Consider the following 22345-nt stretch of genomic DNA (forward strand, 5'->3'; position numbering starts at 1 on the left):
GGAAAAGTATAGTTTGCTATAGCTCACTGGTTGCTGACTCTGTCGCTCTGCTGCTTTAAGCTCTCTGTGTGATACTGATGAGCTATAAAGAAGACAGAGGATTGTAAAAGAAAGCATTAGGCGGCACGGCCTCCCCTGTAGTTGAAAGCGAAACAGTGGAAGGACCCCTGAGAGTGTTTTTGACCATGTTTTTGAAGTCAACCGCTGACCCTGTTTATTTTATTTTCCTCTGGGAGTGACTATTCAATCAGGGATTCAGTGGTCTCTATAGTATGTCCATAAAGCTTCTCATGATAGTACTACTTAGATGAGTCGAAAGTCCACAAAATCATTTCCGCTCGAATGTATGAATGCTTTCTGTTCTAAACACGCTGTATGAAGCATGTTGCATGAACAAAAGGAGGCAGCCTTGACATTTCGTCTTCCCATTAAGTATGATGCACATACTAAGAAAGTGATTATCTGTGCAGATTCTCAATCTTTCCACTTCAACTCTTACCACACAAAGTGCTGTTTGGCCCTGTAACACAGAAAAGGTTTGAGTCATTATGGCAAAGAAATTGTTTTTTTTTGTTTTGTTTTTTTATCTCGAACTGCTACACAACAGAACAATTGCCATTTCGCTGGGCTTTCTTTAGCCACTCCTTAAGGCAGGCTACTTTGCCAGCTTCCTGAATAACTGTCATCAGCTGTCCAGTCCTGTGAGACTTGGGGCTGAGCAGATAAACCTGTGCCTGTTCTAGTCTCTAGGTAGTGCAATCCAAGGCCACCTTCCTCCCCTTCCTTCCCAGAGGCTCTGAAGATGCAGTGATTACATCTCCCTGACCGAGCCAGAGGAGAGGGGCCATCAGTGGCACTAACATTTTTATATTTCTAGACGACAGGTGTGTAATGGATTACATTGCCTTTTTCTTAAGATAATAAATCCCTGTGTATAAAGCCTAAACATTCACAGTCAAATAGCAGTGCTGATGGCTTCACACCATGCAGAATTTCTTACTTTTATTTTAATCCTTTATGGCTTAGTCAGTGCATATATCCTATATAAAGGATCTTTTCTCCCAGGTTATTTCAGCCCCTACTGTCATTGAAGAAGGCAGAATACATCCCAATCCCTTCTTCTGTTTGCAGGGCAAAGCTGATCTAATTCCTCTTTCTATCAATACATAATCCATGATAATGAGCTGTGCCTTAGATGAATATGCAACGTCTTCTCTCTGCAGGCAATGTAAATAAAATGGAGCCAGCATTAATCAAAGTGATAATTAATTGCCTTCTGGAGATTATATGACTTGGCCCACAGCAGCCGTGCAGAGGTTATACTATATCCAGTACTGTATATCTGAAACATCTTTCACAAAGGGAGTGAAAGATCATCCAGTAGGTGACAGAGAAAAGCTGCTCTAAAATGAGCGTTCCTACATTGACCATTTTTCACAGAACAATCCAGCACACAACACAGGACCTGTGTGGGAAAAAAATAAAAAAAATTCAATAAGAAAAGCAAACAATATTAAATATGGTCTGATATGAAGCAATGTGTAAAAGCTACACCTCACTTTATCAACAAGCATCTGAATGAAAAAGCAAAACAGCAACATTTGGAGGCACAACATCAACTATTGCAGTATTGCGGACAAAATATCCATATCTTCCACCTCCTGGCCCTTATGTAGGATCACACGGTTTTGTTGCCTTATCACAGAGTGCACTAAGGCTATAGGAAACCCAAAAAGCCACCACTCCACTGCATTCATGCATTACAGAGCATTGAGCAGATGTGAACATGTGAACAGCTGGTGAGTGTAATGATGTAGTTTTGACATAAGCAGTGAGGACTCTGTCTTTTTACCCTGCAACAAGCACCGAAAACCACAAGTTACCTACTTGATATACGACCCCTTGCACAGTAGGGCATTAATAATTATTGCACACTGTGGTCAATTTATGCACAGATGTTACTGCCAAAACTGTAAAGCACTAATTATAATATAACTCAAAACTGATGAGGAACCTGGAGTGAATGTTAATCATTTTATTTTGTGGCCTTTTTTATTTTTATTTCTTGCTGTGACAGACCGTGACAGTGATGGTGTCATCATGATTTACAAAGCCTAATTTAGCTCATAACAATGTGAAATTGCTGCTCTCTTTAGCCATTAAAGAAAATCTATGTCCCAGAAGTGTGTAAATAATAATACCTTGGAGCATACCTTCTTTAACCAATTCTGATGTGAAGGAAGAATAAAGATTTACATGGCTGCAGTCAAATCTGCCAAGCATAATAAAGCAGTTCCAGTTGTTGGCAGACACTATTATTATTCTAAAATCATTCACTGTTAGTTGTAGTCAAATAAGAGTCCTGTCAGACAAATACGTAACTTAGTTCAGTACAAGCCACCAGAGGGAAATGCACTAAAGCTCAAAATTACCATTGTTTTATAAATATGCTCTTCCTGAAGGTGATAATATTCTGTATTTGTTGAAATGGTTTCAAAGAGATGTTAATTCAAATGTATGGTCAGCTTGGAAGATCAATTTGTGGTGATAATGTGTTGTGCTATATGAACATCTGTCTTCTTTCGAAGGAGGCTAAGCTAAGTAACAAAAAACAGTTTCGATACAATTCGACAACATCCCAAACTGTGGCCAAAACAACTTAAAAGTTTAATTTCTACAACACATTCAAACAGAAATGAACATTGACACCTTCACAACGAAGAGGCATTTTAGCAGTTATGTTGTATTACACAGGACTTAATTGGGATTATCTACTGAGTGTGTAATGTTGCAGAGAATTTAGTTTGTAATAAATACAGACGCTACTGTATGTGGTATGTGTGTGATGTTGAAAAGGAGGAACAGACGTTTTTGCTGCACTTAAAAATGTGTCACATGCCTCGGGTGGCCATGAAAAAAATTAAATATGGAGCAAATTTGGTCAGCAAATTTGGATCAGATTTAGTGGAAACCAAATTACAGAAATAAAAAAGCTCCATATAATGGTGAATATACATGTAGAAAACAAGAGATTCCTGTCATCTCTGTTCTAATATACTAAATCAACCTTGTCTTCTAAAAATGTAATTCCTGCGCAGCTAAACCACCAACACCATTACATCTTTGTAGGCAAGATAGTATCTTCCAATGCTACAAGTTTTTTGCATGAATGAGCTGCTACATTTCTTAACCAAAAGCAATTTAAAAAGTGGTGGTTGGGGTGGACCGTGGGGGTACAAAGCGCATTATGTTTAGGCAACCGAACCGCACATTCATCAAATTAGGTTAATGATGGAAAAAAGGTCATGGAATAGTTTAGCAGTTAACAAACATGCTGTGCCAAAGTGCTTTTCCTGCCTATATTTAACCACAGGCAAGACTGGAATTGCATATAGGCACAGTCATGTGCTTCATATGTCTACAATTCATCCCCCACTAATTTGCTTCCAACTCTAATTCCATCAATACTGCAAATACTCCACTTCATTCATTTACAAACTATGTTGAATCAGAACATAATCTAGCCTGAGATTTTGCTTCTGATAAAACATATTTTTTATGGTTACCATTCAGTTGCACAGGAGTGGGATTTTTAGAGGACATGGTGGGCACCCAACATAAAATGAAAATAAAAATAAAATGAAAGACATGAAAAATACTTCAAGAAACAAACAACCAGTGAACTTCCAGTATTTCCAGTGAACAGAGGCTTTGTCCATTTGCCTATGCTGTGCAGTGTCAGGAGTGGCTGGTATACAGACAAGTATTAACATTTAACTGTTTAGTGTTGGCAACTCAGATATAGAGTGCAAATCTTTGGACTGGGGCAGAAAACCAGAGCAGCTGGAAATCTGAATATTAAACACTTAACCCCCGTAGAATTGAATAAGGGGGGTTTAAAGTTTTCTACTAACAACAGCTGTTGTCAAACTTAATTTATGTCAGTTGCTTTTTTTACAAGTGGGAAAGTACAAGTAATAGAATATCCATGAAACCTTTCGAACCTTTCCTTCACCATTCTTTCAAAGAAGTGTTCCTTAACACACCGATTCATGTGTAGCCTGCTTTCAAAGCTTCTTAAACCTTTTAAGCCTAGAGAAGAGAGTGTTTGATATTAAAAAAGTGCCTTTTTGGGGAATCATCCCTTAATGCATGTTAACACAGTTCCTTTATCTATAAAGGTAAGACTGAAACATGAGTGGCAGTATTACATGGCAGTTTTGCCTTAGTGTGGAATGGATGGAATGGGTGACTTACAAGTTTGATCACTTTCATCTGAGTCGTCGGGGCAGTCAGGCTCACCATCACAGAGCCAGGCCTCAGGGATGCAGGTTTCCCGGTCGTGACAGTGAAACTCCCCTACGTCACAGATGATGGCTTCTGGATGGCATGAAAAAAGGGTTGAGAAAGAGACAGGAAAGATGCAGTATGAAATGATGGCACTGAACAGGTGGGTACAGTACATGTTTTGGAGAAGAAAACATGTACTGAATGTAAACTGGAATGTTCTTTAGAACCACATGAAGGAAATGGATCTAGTGAATAAGCATTGACGTAAGCAAAATTAGCAATTGTAGCAAAAAGGTGAATGAAACCGAGATAAAACCAATGTTTTTCACGATGCTACAGCTCTAAATTGCATGTACAATTTCAAAGGCTAGCAATCATAAGATCACATTATGTCCTTTTGTCAGTGGCGTATCTTTGGCAAACCACAGTCTAAGTTCTTTGACAGAAAAGGAAACCATGCGTCTTTTTTTTTCTGCAGAAGATTAAAATGGTACCAAACGAGGCAGACACAGACGCTGCCCGGCATTGTGATTTTGACAGCTACTCTCCTCTAACAAAGACACAATGTCCTTCGTGTCTTGGCAAACTATTACAAAGCAGTATTTTTTTCTTATCTTTTTGCCTCCTTGGTGCTGTGCTTCCATTTGATGGTGGAATCGTAGGAGTTCAGTGAAAGTCCAGTCAACTAAAAAGTCATCATAGCTTTTCAATATAGCAAGCACCCGTCAAAGTGTTGACATGTTTCCTGCCGGTAGCTGTCACACACTCAGCTCGATCACTCTGAAGAATGACACAAGCTTTTGCTAAAGATTTGACATCACAAAGTGACCTGCCGCTATTTCCCCTCAGCACCGAGCAAAAACGGTAATTTGTTTCTAAGCTTAACGCGCATACAATCAGACTGGCTCTAACTCCCCCCTCCACTCTCTTTCTCCGTTTCTCTCGCTTCCCAGTGTGTTCCTAACCCATTAGTGGTGGGAGTGGAGCAAGTGGGAGATCAGGTCTGTAGAGTTAGGACAGTGGGAGTGATAATTCAACGCGCTGCTGCTCCCTGCTTCAGCACCCTCCAGCAAATACACTACCTAGGGACAAATCTGAAAAGGTCATACATCTCATCCATTCTACCTCTTCTTCTATTACTGCTGATGCAATATATCTGAAATCTTACAATTTAAATCAAGGTCTCTTTTGAAATACTCAAAGCCTTTTTTAAAACGGGTTTTAAAAGGAGGGTGTTTTTTTTTTTTTAATTGCACAAAGTCATCCAACCTTTAACAACAACAAAAAAAAAAAAAAAAAAAAAAAAAAAAAAAAAGATTAAAATGCATGTCATGCTGAGCAGGAAAAAGGGTATCTCAAGGCAGCCTACTGTGTGAGGAATTGGTTCATGATCATTATTTCTGTGGAATAGCACCAACATAAGAGGTGCGTCTGCCAAATATTTCTCTAAACAGTTGATAATAATACACTTTTTTTCCCCAGCAAGCCAAGATTCTTCGCTGCAGTCAAATCTATTTCTTTTAGCCATCACTGTAACAAAACACACTGTAAACCATAGTGTATGCATAACCATTATCACGTGCAACAAATATTAAAAACAACACTGGTCTTAATAACATTGATTTTGTTTGATCTGACAGCAGTGGTAAAATATCAGCATGCCCATACAGTACTGTAATAATACTTATTTCCTAGAACATCTTTTTTTATTTACCTAATTTAACTTAAATGCTTTTCTCTCACAAAAGTGGAGCTTGAGATTGGCAGAGAGATCATCAGTTTGCTAAAGCCTCTAAAGAGATGTTTCCCACACCTTTGAAGCTGAATTCATTCCAATTGAAGAGCAAAGAGTTGGTGACATAATAGCCACTTCTTCAGCAAGTGATGGAAGACATGAAAAAAAAATAAAAAAACGGTCTCAGGATCTCAGAGCAGCCCAGGTACCTATTGATGTGCTATCTCCTTTCATGCCACTTCACCTTGAAAGCTAAGGGGCCAAATATGAGTCAAGAAAATGACCTCTTATGTCAATTCTGCTCCCTTCTCCAAACAGCCTCTTTGAAGCAGGCTGTGCTGTCTCTGCAGCTGGTGGGGGACCAATAGCAGGTCAAACCCATAACTTTCATACATTGCTGAATTTGCATGTGAAAGCTACCTGGATGGTTGGTATTACACAGCATTATGTATGTTACAGATAATTATAGACCAACTCAAATGAGCAGTGAAGGAGGGAAATATATAAAAAAGGGAGCATCTGCCTTCAGTCAATGAGAAAAAAAGCCAAACTGTTTCCATTATCATAACATTGGGAAACACACAGTGGCTCTCAGCCGGGCACATTATCATGAGATTCATTCCTGACACCCAACAGCCACCACTGGCACAACATTGTGGCTCATTAAAGCCACCGAGCCTTTGATATGTGCCAGATTTCTAGAGGAACAAAGAGTTATTTGGAAGCAGGCAGACAGGGAAGACTGTTTGCAAACCTGCTAAAGTGAGGGCCAGCCAGCAGTCTTTGCAGGATATATTTTGATCAAGGTTTTTGTTGACTGGTATACGGCAGCATGAACACTCCGACACAACACAACACATTCTTTTATCCTGCATTTTGCAATATTGCATCCACTCTCCTATTTGCTCAGTCCTATTAACTCTGAATTACATGAGGGCTTAGGTCTTCATTTATCTCTCTAAACAATATTATATTGCAATCACGTAAGCTACAAACCACTAAGGCATTACAATCCCCTGAATTGCATCAGTCACATAGCAATATTCGCAATATGGTACAGTGGATAAGTCGTAAGCCACAGGCCTATTCAAACAAAACCTGTGTTACAAAAGCAGCATTGCGGAGCACAGCTCAAAGTGGTGAATTAAACTTTAGCTATGTTACACAGCTGCAAAAAAAAAAAAAAAGCTGATCTGAGAATATTCCCCACTCAGGCCTATCTTACAGTTGCAGGTTGTGAAGGAGCTGCTTTTTAAAGAAGCCTATTTACAGCTCATCCAAGTTGCCTGGCTCTACATGGAAAGCTGAGTGTGAACTTGACAGGCCAGTGATAGTCCATTAAACCCATATTGCATTCAGGGCGCTCAAGGTCAACCAACAAGCAGCGTGGGAGAGTAGTGGTTGAATATACCTGAGAACCCAATGAAAAGACAAGCAAAAACAAAAATGTTTATAGTCACACAGTAATAATAAAAATTCGTCTTTTACCAAAATGCAATTTTAATAAAATGCAGCAGTAACATTTCTTTTCCGTTCATTTATTTATGGTTAATTTGTGCTTTATCTGACCCCAACTTCACTTCTGCTAAGAAAACTATTTAAAACCATTATAACCTTCATTGCTTAATTCTGACACTCTACTAAGTTTATTTTTAAGTTTAATTCTCTTTTAATAAGAATTTAGGATGCACATAGAAAAAAAACATAACCTTTTAACTTCTTTCAGATTCCCCCAAGTTGCAAGATTTGTGTAGCCTCACTAGACCATAAAGCAATGCACCAAGGGTGAGTTACAATTCTCATTCCTACAGTAATACACGGCAGCTATCGCTTGTTATGTTTCCCACCTACATTTAAAACTCGCAAGTGTATATGACAAGCTCACCCTCATATTGTTAGGTCGTTTTTAAAATGTGTTTTTTTAACAATGTATATCTGAAGTAGCTTTAGAGAGGGAGGGCGGACAGAAAACAGGTGCTACACGAAGTAAATCAAAACACTTTATCACAGAGTAACAGCTCGAAATCGCCGATGCCACAGGATTGATATACAGTGTGAGTATATGAGGGTGGAATATGCTTCAAAGGTACAGGTTCAAATATGATACACTCAAATGTTTCACATGTTATTGAGGACAAGTGTACTGGAGCACAGAAACTCAACATTTACTTGGAGAGCTTATATCTGCACGTGCACACATGGTCACATACACACTAGAAACCTACATTCATCCACGTACACAGATATAGATTAGTAATTTCCAACCCACTCACACTGTGAGAGCTGCCTTAGCATCCTGGCTGGTGGCAGGTCATATGCATTTAAGATGAGCGCACGGCTATGAGCCAAGCTAAGCAGGTTATTAAGTATAACAGCCGCACAATGCGGTCTCTCCCTTAATCTTCATATCTTTAATCTGCCAAAAGATGCAATGTAGTGAGATGCATCTCAATGATGCCTCACACCTGCATAATATATCTTTATTACAAGCGTATCTCCAGAAGTGAAAGACGCCATGTGCTTATGAGACTTAAATTCCATCCATGTCAATTCTGATCTGAATAAAAATACTAAAGAGAGTAGAGTAACTCTGCTCACTGATGAATGATTCAGAAAAGCACGGCACGACACTGGACACATGCCCACATGTCTACGGCTACGCTGCGCGTATGCATGCAGCACTACAATGTTACAATTACCCCCAAAAATTCTTAGAAGTCCCTAAGACAATTCAGAGTAGCAAGCCGTGTTAGAAAAAAATACTAATAATAAAACAGAGAGAGGGATAATGAGGTTCTTATGACAGAGAGACATAATTGTGTTTACAGAATCTGAGGCGTAACTGGCTCTGGGATACACCAGCTTGTGCCCGCGGCCACCCCCCTTAGCAATGCTGAGCAACTTTGCATTCTAGCCATGAAATGGGTAAGAAATCAATGCTGTAAGACTTTGGGGCCTTCATTAGATATTGCCTGACCTTCACCACAGAGCGAGGTCACTTTTATTTTCTCTACAACAGCAGGGGCATGTCAACAAATTATTAAAAGGGAGCACCATATGAAAAGTTTCTGAAGACAATTGTAGAATGGCCTCCCGCTCCCTGGCATAAATCCCTTCACCAGTAAACAATGAATGATTCATAAGATCGCTTTTACGCTGTGTGCTGTTTACTGCTTCTTTACTCCACATGCAACAGAATGGGTAAGCACATTAGATTCACTGAGAAATAACTATATTACAGAATTACTTGAAAATTGTTTTTTATTACAACAGTATGATTATTAAGTCCTAGTACAGTATGAGTGTGCAAGTTACCTATAGGGAAATAATCGCTCAGTTATGTACATTAACTAAAGGGTGGTTTTCTTCTTCTTCATATCACCTGCCACAGCAAACCAGTCATCAGCTAACACTGGAAGTGGAAACCTTACACTGATATCACACATAGCTGAACATTAAAGCCATTTTTTGGTTTAATCCTGGACCTGCTGGGTTTCTGTCACCGCAGAAAGACTGAGGGAATTTCATGTTTGGAGCTTAAGTTCTAATTGGTTTATTATCAGTTGGAACAAATCGAATATTTGCTCATGGGTGAAACTCTCTTCTCAGACTTGGGTGATATTACAGTAACTGCAGTGTGGGAAGCATTTGGGTGAAACCATTAGTGTTGCTTCTTGTCATGATCACTAAAATGCTCCTGTTGAAAGTTTTTGACCAGATGAAGCCAAGAACAAACAAAACTCACAGTTATCATAATTTTCTTTAATAAATTCTTCTAAAAAAAAAAATTTCTCCTTAATAAATATAAGCCTCAAACTTTCTGAAAGCATCCCAATTACCGTAATTAGGTTTAGTTTTACCAACTAGAATTGGCAGGATATTATTTTATTTTAGTGTGGAATGGAATATGACAGCATATGTACAGTGTGACTACAGAAGTAAATTATGCAGAGTCTTTAAATAGCAAGGATTTTAAAATGTGATCTTGAACCAAGCCTGCTCACTAAGGTGTCAGGTGACTATACTGTATATGATGTGTCATAAGAGACCTGCAGCAAAAACATGAAGGACAAGTGGTTCTTGAGGACTGGGCTAATAAACAGTTGTACTGAGCATTGTAAAGGAGTCATTGCAGATGAATCCAAATCCAATGTCATGAATCCAAATGACAGCTAAAAGTAATCTTACGAAATCTAAACCTTTTTTTTTACTGTCACCCTTCTTAGCACCTGCCACCACGGTCGTCCAAAAACGGAATTATTCACTCACGTAGCTCTAATATAAGTGCAGCTGCTCAATAAATAAATTGAGAATTGTAAAGTCTGTTATATCAAAGTCTCTATTGTCAAAACTGAAATATTTGCACGACAGTTGTTTAAATAGCAACATTTCTGATATGACTGCCCTTTTGATACTTCTTTCACATTGCTCAAAACCTCCTTGTTTACCCTGCTGGCTGTTATTCACCCTGTTGTTCTGAAGAACAGCATGAAACTAGGTTTGATTGACTGCATCTTAGTTTGTTTGTTGTTGGTACAGTAGGCCCAGATGTAAATGTATTTATACATTTAAAATCCCAATGTACCCACAGGAACCTATGAATAGGACTGATTTTGGTATCTCTGACTCGAGTATTAAAGGATTTTGGGTTTGCAGCCTTTTGCAACGTGTGATGCCAGTTAAGACATCCACACATTCTGTCTGCAAATACAACTAGTTTGCTGACATTATTTTTTGTTTCCTCCCTTGTTAGGTGTCTTCACAGTACAGTACAACCAGGTAATTCATCATCTGACCGCTTGAGGCAAGCGGAATTTTCCAGATCAAAGCAAAGCCATGTTTATCTCATTTACCACATATCCTGGTGCTTCCAGTATAAAGAAGCAGGTCTGCTAACTTTGCTTAGTAACTGCTATAACTTTATATCTGGAACAAGATCTGAAATATGTGTTCCGGCAAACTTGCAAGCTGAAGCAAAAGAGGAAAAATAATTCAAAGAAGGGGTGGCCACATACTGAATTAATAATTCTATTTTTTCCCCACTTGCTACCTTGTTGATTTGCCTCCAGTATCCTCAAAATGGGAACAGGAATAGTATTTTATAGATATCTAACAATTTTGCACTGGCATGGAATTTATTTTAACCCCAGATGATCCTACATGTACAGTATACACATGGTATTACAATTAGTACTTCAAATATAAAGTCTAACACAGAAAAATCCAAGGTGTACAGCAATGAAATAAAACAAAAATGGTCAGGATATGTTGCACATAATGAAAAAATTAAAAAATCTGCTTCAAAAGCAAAAAAGTCTATAAAACATGTCTAATGTTTACGTCTTTTTTAAAAATTCAATGAGACTATGGAGGAGAGGAGTAGTTTTCTTGCTCTAATCCACAATACAGGCAGTGTGATGCAAATAATACGCAAAGTTTTTTTACACAGTGCACCTGCTTCTTAGGGTCAAGTTTTACATATAGCACAACAAATGGATTTGGGCAAACACAATCAACCTATGACATCTCAGTTTGGGCAAATAAAATGCACCGATTGAGGCGGATAAGATCACTGAGGCAAACTGTAACATATACTCCTATAAGAAATCCTTCCTCACACTCTAACAGCTCTGAACTGTTCTCCGGTTTCACTGTATCCTACATATGTGAATTCAATTTGCATAAGAATGTGTCATTATACTGCCAATAATAGAAGGCTACATCCCCTCAAGCCTCCCCTCCCTTGGCCCCCTTTCTATGCTCCATCCAAGGTCACCTAATCACCACGTTCCTTCAAAGACCTCTGTCTTAACCAGCAGCAGTCTGAGGGATTTATGCCCAACTCCATGTCATGATTACCAATCAGGTGGAGTAATAGCTGCTTAAACAGACAAGGCTTTTGTCATCACTGAGAGGTGAAGTGCCAGTCAAGGTTTTCACTGAGTTGGTTCAACGCAGGTTGATACTCTGTGGGGCATGTCAGTGCCTTGGGTGTAGCCTCCAGATTAAACTGCATTACCAGAGTGGAGTGAGAGGTGTTATGTTGAGGTATCACATCCTCCCTGGCCTCCACCGTACCACTGCAGACACCAAGTGAGATGTCCCTTATCTAACAACCCACCTTGAAACCCCAAAATTGATTCCCTGTGCAACTGTAAAAGCAACTTTTTATCTAATTTGTACCCAGTTCAATTACAGTAAAAGGTGATAAAATAAACTTATTAAATTACACCACTTAAAGGAAGATCATTTGAATTACCAAACTGAAAAATACTCACATGGTGACACATAGGAGGATGAATGTTATTGTAATATCAGCATATCAATCAAAGTCTAACATGTAGAGTAGAATTATTTGTCAGAGGGTGATCTCCCGAATCCACATAATTAATATTCTTTTGTTTCACTTAAGCCTAATGGTAGAAAAAACAAATTATATGAGCACAAAACAAAGATTTTGTTAAATCACTGTTCCCCGCCGACCACTGGCTGGAGTTGATTTTAATCACATCTAAATACTGAATTCATCATTTGTGTGCCTACTGAAATCTTTATAAAGCTCTTCAGACGAAGTAATCGAGGACTCAAATCATAAGACATAAAAGGTTGAATCAGACTGAGAAAAAAATACTCATTTGCCATCTGATACATTTCCCAGCAGACACCGTTGCCTTACAGGTTCCCTGGAAATAAACTCTTGGCCCTTTTTGATTTTTAAACACAAAACTCCATAATACTAAGTGTTCACTGTACAGTGGCAGTATGTTTTTTTTTTAAATTTGATTTTCTATACTAAACTGTAAACATTCTGTGAGAAAAGATGTTCAATGTCCATTAACCACCCAAAATGCAATATTTAGTAAAAGGCCAAAATCAGCAAAAGGCACATTGCTTGTACTGTTTTTGCATTGGTAATGTGACATTTCTGTCTCATTGCCTGCCACTGGACCACAGATTCATGTGATTAGGATGGACTTGCCCTTTATTTAAGTTTCTCTACATTACTACTCTGTGAATTCTTCCCAACTGGGAGTCAGCTTACACAGCTCTGATTAGCTTTGTTCCATTAGAAATGGGGAAACATGTCTCTTCAAATGTGACTCACAGCACAGAGCAACCTTATTAGTCATAATAGCAGTTTGTCGATAGCAACTGTGATATAACTTGGGTCCCATGGAGAAAATGAAACCACATAGAAGAAATATAATATTTACAAACTAAAACTTTAAAAACTAACACACTTTGGATTGTAAAGAGTAAGTGATTGTAAGTGTTAAAAACAGAGAAATGTTATTGCTTTTTTAAAAAAGTGCTCATCTGATGCCAGCAAGATCTTGAAGATGTCAAAACAGGGGCATGTTTATCACTGTGTTGCATCACCTCTTCTTTTAACACAAGTAAGTGTTGGTTAAGTTTTCAAAGCAACATTTTTGCACAATTTTGCTTGACCTAGGAAATCAGATGCTCAAAATTTCCTGTTGTTTGACTCGTAATGTACCAAATGTGGGACATGTGTGGACTGAAGACAGGCCAGTTTAGTACCCAGACTCTTTTACTTTGGAGCCACGCTGATGTAATATGTGCAGAATGTTGTATGTATGTTGTATCATGTTGCTGACCTTCCCTGAAAAGCGTGTCATCGGGATTGCAGAATATTTTGCTCCTCCCCTGTATGAATCGGGTTGAAGTTGTTTCATTGCACACTGAAGTCCTAACTTGCATTTGTAAACCCAGTGACCACTGATAATGCGTTTCATTGTTGTTCCTAAGCCAAGCAGCCATTTCTGCTACAGAATCGTGTGTGTTTTCAACATAGTGCTGCCTGGTGGCCTGAAGCTCACAGCCAACAAGATACATCACTTGTCTTTTTCCCTTGGAAGTTAATTTGGGTGTCAGATTATGCTCTGCATGTAATTTCATTACATTGTGTGCATATCAAAGTATATAAACTTACTTCATTATATGTACTGACTGCATATAGTAAACTGGTGTTTTTGCAAGTATAATGCAATGCTTAAGCTATGTATTTCATATACATTATTATGAGCTGTATTGAAGTTTCTGCTCTAAAAAGGAGCATAGAAACTTCTGTAAAATGGGATAGTAAAATCAGACATACTTTTAGTAGGAACACTTTCTTTACTTATGTCATTTTCCTTTTCTCTCCTTTATGGTAATTGGTGATTACTGCTCATCCCCACTGTGCATTAACTAATCTCCTACACGGTATTAAGTGAAATGATGATGCTGTTTAGGCCATTTTGCAGACCGATACACATCAATTATGTATTAACATGCCAATGTGCGTATATGTGGATGTAATGTGTGTTCAGAATCCACCGCAGGCCCCAAAGCTAATGAAAGTAAGGAAATGATAAGCAACACACATTACTTGTTAAACAAAGCCGAGAAAAGAGCTTTCCACATCTTGGCCTGAAGCAAAGAGTAATCTAGCTCCATTAATACTTCGTAAAAGAAAAAATACCCAAATTCCTCTCCAGAGCCTTGGGACAGGAAGAACAGCTTTTTCGCCCTGCAGATATATAATATGATTTGTATAACAGCCTCAGTGCACTTGTATAATACTTGATGAAAATTGAATGTGAACGCAAATTCAGGAATTTGTGGTCTTGATATGACCTATGACCTCTTTTTACAAACCTATTATGCATATTCTGAACATACCAGAGCTCTTCTTCATAAACAATTTTTAACGTCATTTTATTATTACCAGAATCCTCAGTGCTACTGCAGCAAATTTATTGTAGGTGATATAGTCCTTTATTGTCGCAATTAATAACATTATTAGTTGGGTTACACAGTAATTTCCTAAGGGACTTCAAGTCTGTAATGTGACCTGAACCCAAACCTGAGATAGGCAGGTGACAATAAATTGATTTCCCAGAAGAGTGTGTCTGCCCCTAAGCTTTACACTAAAGCCACATTTTAAAATGAAAAAACTTTCTCATAATTTGACTCACTCACTATTTTGCAAAATGACAGATTGTATTTACTGGCAGCAGTATTTTTCATTCATTGCTTAAAATTCCTAAAGATGGGACGGGATGAGTTTTACAAATGCAGATTTCGAATATTAGGGGTTTCAAAATTAGCGGCAGGTACAAAGAAAGTCAACAGATTACACAATATTACAAGAAGAATAAAGCAAACAACAACAACAAAAAACCTGTCAGTTTGAAGATCGAAATTATTAATTTCCATTTTTTAATGTTTTAACACAAAAAGTATAGTCTTCTCTGAGGGAACTGCAGATTTTGTTTTGATTATTACATTTCTGTCTGGCCTGCCACTGGGCTAGAGTAACCTAGATTGTAAAATACATGTCTCTTAATTATGTATTGTAAAAATGTGTGTGAACTCTAGTATTTGAGCATTTACATCCCATAAACAGACACTTAAAAGAATCACAATTCAGAAAATTCAAGTGAACACGAATACAGGTGTCTGCAAGAGGGTGACATTTCAGTGTCACTTTGATGCTACTTTATGTTTCTTTCCCAGCTCATTTAAAAGTGAGCTTTTAGAAAGAAAAAGATCTTGTAAGACCTGCACATCTTTTTTATTGAGCAGCCATGAAAAACAGGAATTTAAAGAGCAAAGTATTTAATAAGTAAACAGTAAAAAAAAAAAAAAAAACCTCAGGGCAAAAGTCAATACAGCATCAGTCTTTTCTGAATGCAACTAAAATGAAAAGAGATTGTCAGCATTGAGTGAGGCTATAGGCAGTTATGAGTAAAATCCATCAGAAAAGTCGATCAGGTCGGCCTCTTTGGGGCATGAAAGTGAGTCAACACGGGGAGGATCAGATCTATTTTATTGCCTGATTAAAATCAATTTGGTGTGTCCGATGCTGAAGGTGGAGGGGAGAAATAAGCAATGAGAGATTGTTAGGCATCTCCTCCTCTCTCACTACTGACTGAGTTTAATGTGAGGGTGACAGCTGGCTCTGACATTTCCATGACTCTATGATTCATGACATGTGGTAGTGGAAATAAAATAGAAAGGTCATCAGATGTGCCCTGTCATGCAAAACAGACAGATATGATTAAAAGATTATGAAACGACTATTTTGATGCGTCATAGTAATGATCACTCCCATATGAAAACAAATTACCCTTATATTACATGCTCTATGTGAAATCCAATTCACTTAATCCAATTTCATGTTTTCACTCATTTGAAGCACCACTATAATGCTGTTATATGCAATGAGTTTTCTATGCTAATTATGTTATTTATGAGAGTGATAAAATAGATAGAAAACATGACCTGATAAATGTGATTTAGCTATATCAACCAGACAAACTAGAAATAAAGTATAGCCAGACACACAGCCAGACCAATAAACACAAATGAAAAATAATGTCCAGTGAAAGCTGAGACTTTTTCATACACTCTCTAGTTTAATTAAGTGTGAAAATAACAGTCTGGCCTTATGGCTCCAAATTACCAAGTACAATGTCTAGTCGTGCTGGAATTGTGTAACTCGCTTCATTACTTGTTATATGACCTTTATATACAGCTAATTAACAAGGTTGTCAACAACATGTGGATTAGGGTTAAAATGTGCAGCACTGTACTGTATATGCTTTCTTTGAGCAGACATTGTAGTAAAACAACTTATATGACCTTTTACAAAGTGTATTTAGCATCACCATAAATGACAAAATAAAAAACAAAACTATGCAGAAAAACACTGTGCGGCAAATTAGGATGCGAGGATATAATTTGGTTGCACCTTAGAAAGCCAGAAACTAAAAAGCTGCTGCAGGAGTAAGCTTTCAGACCCAGGGTACTTGTTAGCGGTTAGTGGAGTGAGAAAATAAGTGTTTGTATATTCAGGTCTGCAGCACACTGAATAGATCTGGAGACACTTCTCCTTGGTTTCTGCCTTTGTGTCTTAGACATAAAATATGACAAATGCAAACACTGCAGCAGATTTGTATTGAAATCAACCAGACATTCATATTAGCGCATCGCGTTATTTTAAGTCTCAGCAATTACAAACAAACAGCCCTACAGGACTGAATTATTTCACTGTAGTCGTATCTAATACTAATCATTAATAATAATTCTTGGGGAGGAACCATGTGGTGTTTTCACGTTGCAGAAATAAGTTGTCATGGCAACATACTGTAGAGAAAAGATTTGTGGGAGCAGCAGTCTGTTAAATCTGACGTGGTATGACCAAAGGAGAGGGATAATCTATCAACACTGGTGCTTAAGATACTGTACACTGTATCTGTAAATCATCTTCCAGGGATGTGACCACAGACACTGAGGCAGAGTGGATCAATTTAAAAAAAAAATATCCATTACATGGGCACAAATAAAACCATTTGTGTCCTGTACCAACCCTGTCTCCTAAAAATAATGTCCCTATGCAACTGAACTGCAAACACAAATGTAATGACTGAATGAATATGTTTTGCTGCAGCCTATTATTCGAATTAATGAAGTGCTACATACTAACTGAGAGCAGTTTGGAAGGAGGTGGTCGAGGACACTGGTGGATGTCCAATTCCAGGACAGAGGGAATGTGCATTCACTGTCCTATGTGTGGTTAGGGTCTATCAGAAAAACCCTTTGATTAGAGAAAAACTGGGGACATTGGTATCAGCAATTAAACATGTCGTCTGTGAAGTCACATCCTTTTATAGTTACATTTTTCTCACTTGAGCCCACCCTCAATCTTTCACTTACCCAAACCAGCTGCTTTTAGGGCCTAAACAAAATCATAAAAATAACAGGGTAAATGTATTATAGTGACAAACTGGCAAACTGACAGACTTTTACAACTTTTAAAAAATTAGATATTTTGGACTAAGATACAGATACACCGTCTGGTCACATTTTATCGATACATTTAGTATCATCAAATTTGCACCTCTGCCAGTGTCACCATATCCTCATTGTGTTCATAGTAAATATAATGTAGCTGTAACTATGTTCCTCACACAAACGTATATGCATTTGCAGTTTAGTCGTATAGGCACATCATTTTTAGAGATGAGGTTGCCTATAATTATGGAGACTGATCTGAGAAGGTGGTTCTATTCACAAAATGAAAAACTGCCACTCAAGTTAGTACTGTCCACTTACCGTGTCAATCATACAGATGGATGTATTTTATGTTTATGATGTGGGCAATATTAACCAAAAATTTCCTTGGCAGTGCATAAAAAAAGCATGTGTATTTCTAATTTCTTCTTATCTTCTAACATAATATAAGTTCAGGGCCCGAATGATTTAGCTCTCCATCATTCACACCTACTAGCTATTTGTTAATTCAGGAGTCACATCCTTCAAAGGTGTTTGAAGACTTTGGAATAAGAATTTTATTTAGAAGACTCCTGCAAATGCTCCTTCAAAATTCTCATTTCAGTTCAGGCGTCACACTAACCAAACTACCAAGGCCACATGCCTACAAAGACCATGCCCTTTCAAGGATGTGCCCCTCGAATTGAAATACAACTACCTTTACACCTAATATGAAGCTTATAAATATAAAGTTTCCCGTAGTCATCCACTGCACACTTAGAACCATATGGAAAACAACGTGATTAAATTAGAAATAAACTGTTTTCATGGATTCCAAACTTCACACTACTTTTCAAAAATTACTAAGTAGTCAAGACTGTATCACCAACGCAGTCATCATCACTGTTAGGAACAAAGCCACTGGCAGATGTGTCTAATTAAAAAAAAAAACCTGCATAGGCTTAAATATTAGGTATCTTACCTAGTTAGCAAACCTTTTCACAATTTATTTTTTTTTCCTCATAATTTTATGATTGACTTTTCTACAAAATGGAAAGGATGTTTGCCAGCTGGCTTTCTTTATGCACTAGTTAACACCGTCAGCAGAATATTCTAAAAACACCCACATCAGAGCTGCAGGAAGCCACACAGCAGTGGTACCAAACAGTGGGAATGAAAGATCACTGTTGCTGTTGGGTTGAAAACTCCAGACTGTAAAACTTGGACCACAGACCCAGACAACATTCTGTCGAAACTGTTTTTTTTTTTAAATCAAATGTTGCTCCAAATTCTGTTAATCACTAATATTTTAGAGTAAGCAAGGGTCAAATGTTCATGTGTGAGAGCTGCAGTAGCATGAACATTTGAGTCAACATCTTGTAAAATTTCTTGATCAAGCTTTTGAAAAATAAAACAAAAAGTTATCCAGTGGGCAGGTGAGAAAGACATTTATTTACAGTATTAACCTCACCTAACCTGTTGTTTTTAGTATTTGTATGGACATGGTTAAAAAAAAAATTTAATTTAGCAAATGACCAAAGCTTTTCTTTGAAACAATCAAATTAAGAATGAAAAAGTCACTTGTGGTATGATTTCAGTCGCAGGCAAACATTAAACCAGGCTGCTTGTGAGACACTTCCAAGACTAATTTTAATTGCTTTGTGGTGGACAATAATGACTTTTCTAATTCCAACTCTGAGGAAGAGACCATAAGGCCAAGGGAAGGAAAAAGTAATTAAAAATGTATAAATTAATCAATAATTATTTGGCATTTAGTTTTTAACCCACTGGGTCCAGAGAGTGACAAAATAAGAAAAGTACAATGTAGAGAAGACACCACCGAATATTACAATAAATTCTGCCACAGTACTATATAAAGACTATACAATAGATAAGGACGCATATGACTGAATACTTTCAGTCACTCATGTACATCTTACATCTTCTGTGTAAGTGCCAGTGTGTTAATCCTTGCTTGCATTACTGAACCCTGACACAGAATGACATATCCAGTAGATGCTATATAGTAAATGTTAAAACCAGTAAATATTGTTTCTTGTCTTTCTCAGATTAGGCAGGGTGGCCTGTCAGCTCTAATCCATATTTGAATAGGCATGATGTTTTTTTCGACACTCTTCACTGACATTTTTTGCCATTTGTGTTGAAGACCTCAGCTCTGTCTTCCTTCTCGTTCAATGAATTATACCCATCCCTTCTCAAAAATAAATAAGTCAATAACAAAAAAATAAAACGAAAAGCTTTGTAAGACAAATGACAGCAATTGCTGCTGTTGAATACACAAGAAAGCTTTCAAACATGACATATAAAGAGAGGTGCTACTTTGTATTGGCATTCATACTCTAACAAAAAATGCCATAATGGCACTTTGATGCAAAGTTTGGAGGAGTGTTATTTGTTTTTTTAAAGTTCTACAATTAGTTTCCAGTTTTTTAACGGTAGGCACTGAAAACAAACCTTTAATGGATAAATGCGTCAGTGGAAAAACAAAAAGCTACGAAAACTCCCTTTATCAGGTTAACCTAAAGATTTAAACTGCACAAGCTGCTAAACTTTGTCTAGAGCGACTGGAGTGTAATGTGAATTTAGACGGGTGTTCCTCTCTCATCATCTCCCTTCTTGGGACTGCTTAAAGCTTGGCTGTCAGCAATGTCAAAATGTTTGCTTTTCAGAGGTGCAAGATAGCTAGTAGCTGTTTTGTGAGGCTTGAAAAGGGGCTGGCACGTTGCTATCCCTCCAAGACACAGCAGCGATGCCAACGCAGCGCAAGCACAGTGGGGTGCTGGAAGGAGACATGAAACAGTCATTCAGAATTTAAGTTGTTCAAAGTAAATAAATGTTAAAGAAGCGAAAAAAAGGGATGCTTCCTCCTTGTGGGCAATCGCCTAAACAGGAAAGTCATGATGTAATAGGAGGAGATTGAATGGAACACAGTTCAATATTGAATGGTTCAAGCACATAACATATTCTTCCTCTAATCCCCCACGGAAACGTTATGTCAACACCTGAATTTAAGCCTGTGCATATTTAATGAAAGGCAGTGGAAATGTTGCCTTGATAAAGATCTGCTGAGGTACAAGATGTAAAAAACCGTGTTACAGCTCATTTGCTGACAGTTTAAGTGATCATGGCACAGAGAACTGTCCTGTAGTACAAATCCTAACACATAATTAATATACTGAATACTCACATCCAATGTGCACTACAGCCACAACTCGTTTTTTAACAAACCTCTGCTTTAGTGTATGTGTCTGTACGTGTGTGTATCTGTGTGTTTGCACAGGAAACAGGTGCGGTACTACTAGACTCAACATATGACATCATTTATTGAAAAAAAAAGAGAAATTAGATTTTCCAATGGGTTGTAGACTTTCCAGTGTGTAGCTGTGAGACGGCTGTTTTCACAGCATGTTAGAATAAAGTACATTTACAATTTAAAATTGTATAAGAGAAACTGAATTGATTATTCAACAGTTCTGTGACCCTTGTACCTCTTGGATTTTAATGCTTCGTTTAGATGCAGGACATTTAAAATTATAAAACTAAGAACAATGATGAAAATTTAAATGTAAGTCTAAAGACAACCTCTGAAGTTTGTGAGGCGTTAATTCAAAATTAATGTCAGTAGATGAATTCTGCTGTAATTTTGTACCTACAATAAATGTCATTGTAGTACCATTGTGATTCCAGAAAAAGTATTCAGTGTCCAAAGATGTACACAATTACCCTTCCAAATTCTGGTTTACAACGACCCCTTATTTAATGGCTTCCAATGAATGTGTTGCTTGCAGCTCATCCAGTTAAACCCAAGCAGAAATAACAAAAAAATTGAAAGAAGACAAGTTAAAAGTCCAACTCCATAAACCCCATGCATCTAAACTAACACTGACTCTTGTAAAGTAATTTACTGTGCGACGTATAAAGCACTATGTATTTATTTGACCTCATATTAGGCAGATGAGACTAAATGCCAGAGGGGAGAAATTCATCGTGAAGTGGATCATCAGTCTAGATAGCCTTGTGCAGAATCTGTCTATTACAGAGCTTCCCACAATGATCTTATTGGCCTGGTCAATAAATCAGTTCAGGACATGCCTGTGCTTAGTGGATGTAGTTAGAAAACAAAGAGATCATTGCATTGTGAGAAAATCGTGCAGTCACTGCTACAGCTTATCTGAGGAATCAGTGTGTTTCATTAAAATTCTTGGGTTTTTGGCTGGCACAAGGTTCCTGTCAAGATTCTTTTAAGGTGGTATAATTTCATATGATGTTGATGTTTGATATTTTCACAAGCATCATCATCAAACCATTTAAAAAGGCCACATCATATATTTTTAGCATATTTTCATGTAATGTCATTGTTTAGGTGTTGGGTAATACTGTTGAGCACCACATTTCTACGGGCGGCTGTAGCTCAGTTGGTAAGGCAGACAATGGACCACAGGGTCAGTGGTTCAATCCCCCGCTCCCTACATGTCCGAGTGTCCTTGGGCAAGACAGTGAACCCCAAGTTGCTCCTGG

General features: G+C 37.8%; 1 protein-coding gene across 9 annotated transcripts in view; it reads right to left on the reverse strand.

Moving 5' to 3' along the window:
* Window positions 1–22345, reverse strand: part of lrp1bb (low density lipoprotein receptor-related protein 1Bb) — a 241578-nt gene that overhangs the window by 172601 nt on the left and 46632 nt on the right. For 8 of the 9 annotated variants that reach the window (XM_067516516.1, XM_067516507.1, XM_067516512.1 and 5 more), the window contains exon 2: window positions 4258–4380. The exons of the other annotated variant lie outside the window; for it this stretch is intronic. In XM_067516516.1, the coding sequence (XP_067372617.1) occupies window positions 4258–4380 (123 nt within the window). The remainder of the gene's footprint in view (window positions 1–4257; window positions 4381–22345) is intronic. 9 annotated transcript variants of the gene reach the window in all.

This window comes from Channa argus, chromosome 9, assembly GCF_033026475.1.
Source record: "Channa argus isolate prfri chromosome 9, Channa argus male v1.0, whole genome shotgun sequence".
NCBI classification, from domain to species: Eukaryota; Metazoa; Chordata; class Actinopteri; order Anabantiformes; family Channidae; genus Channa; species Channa argus.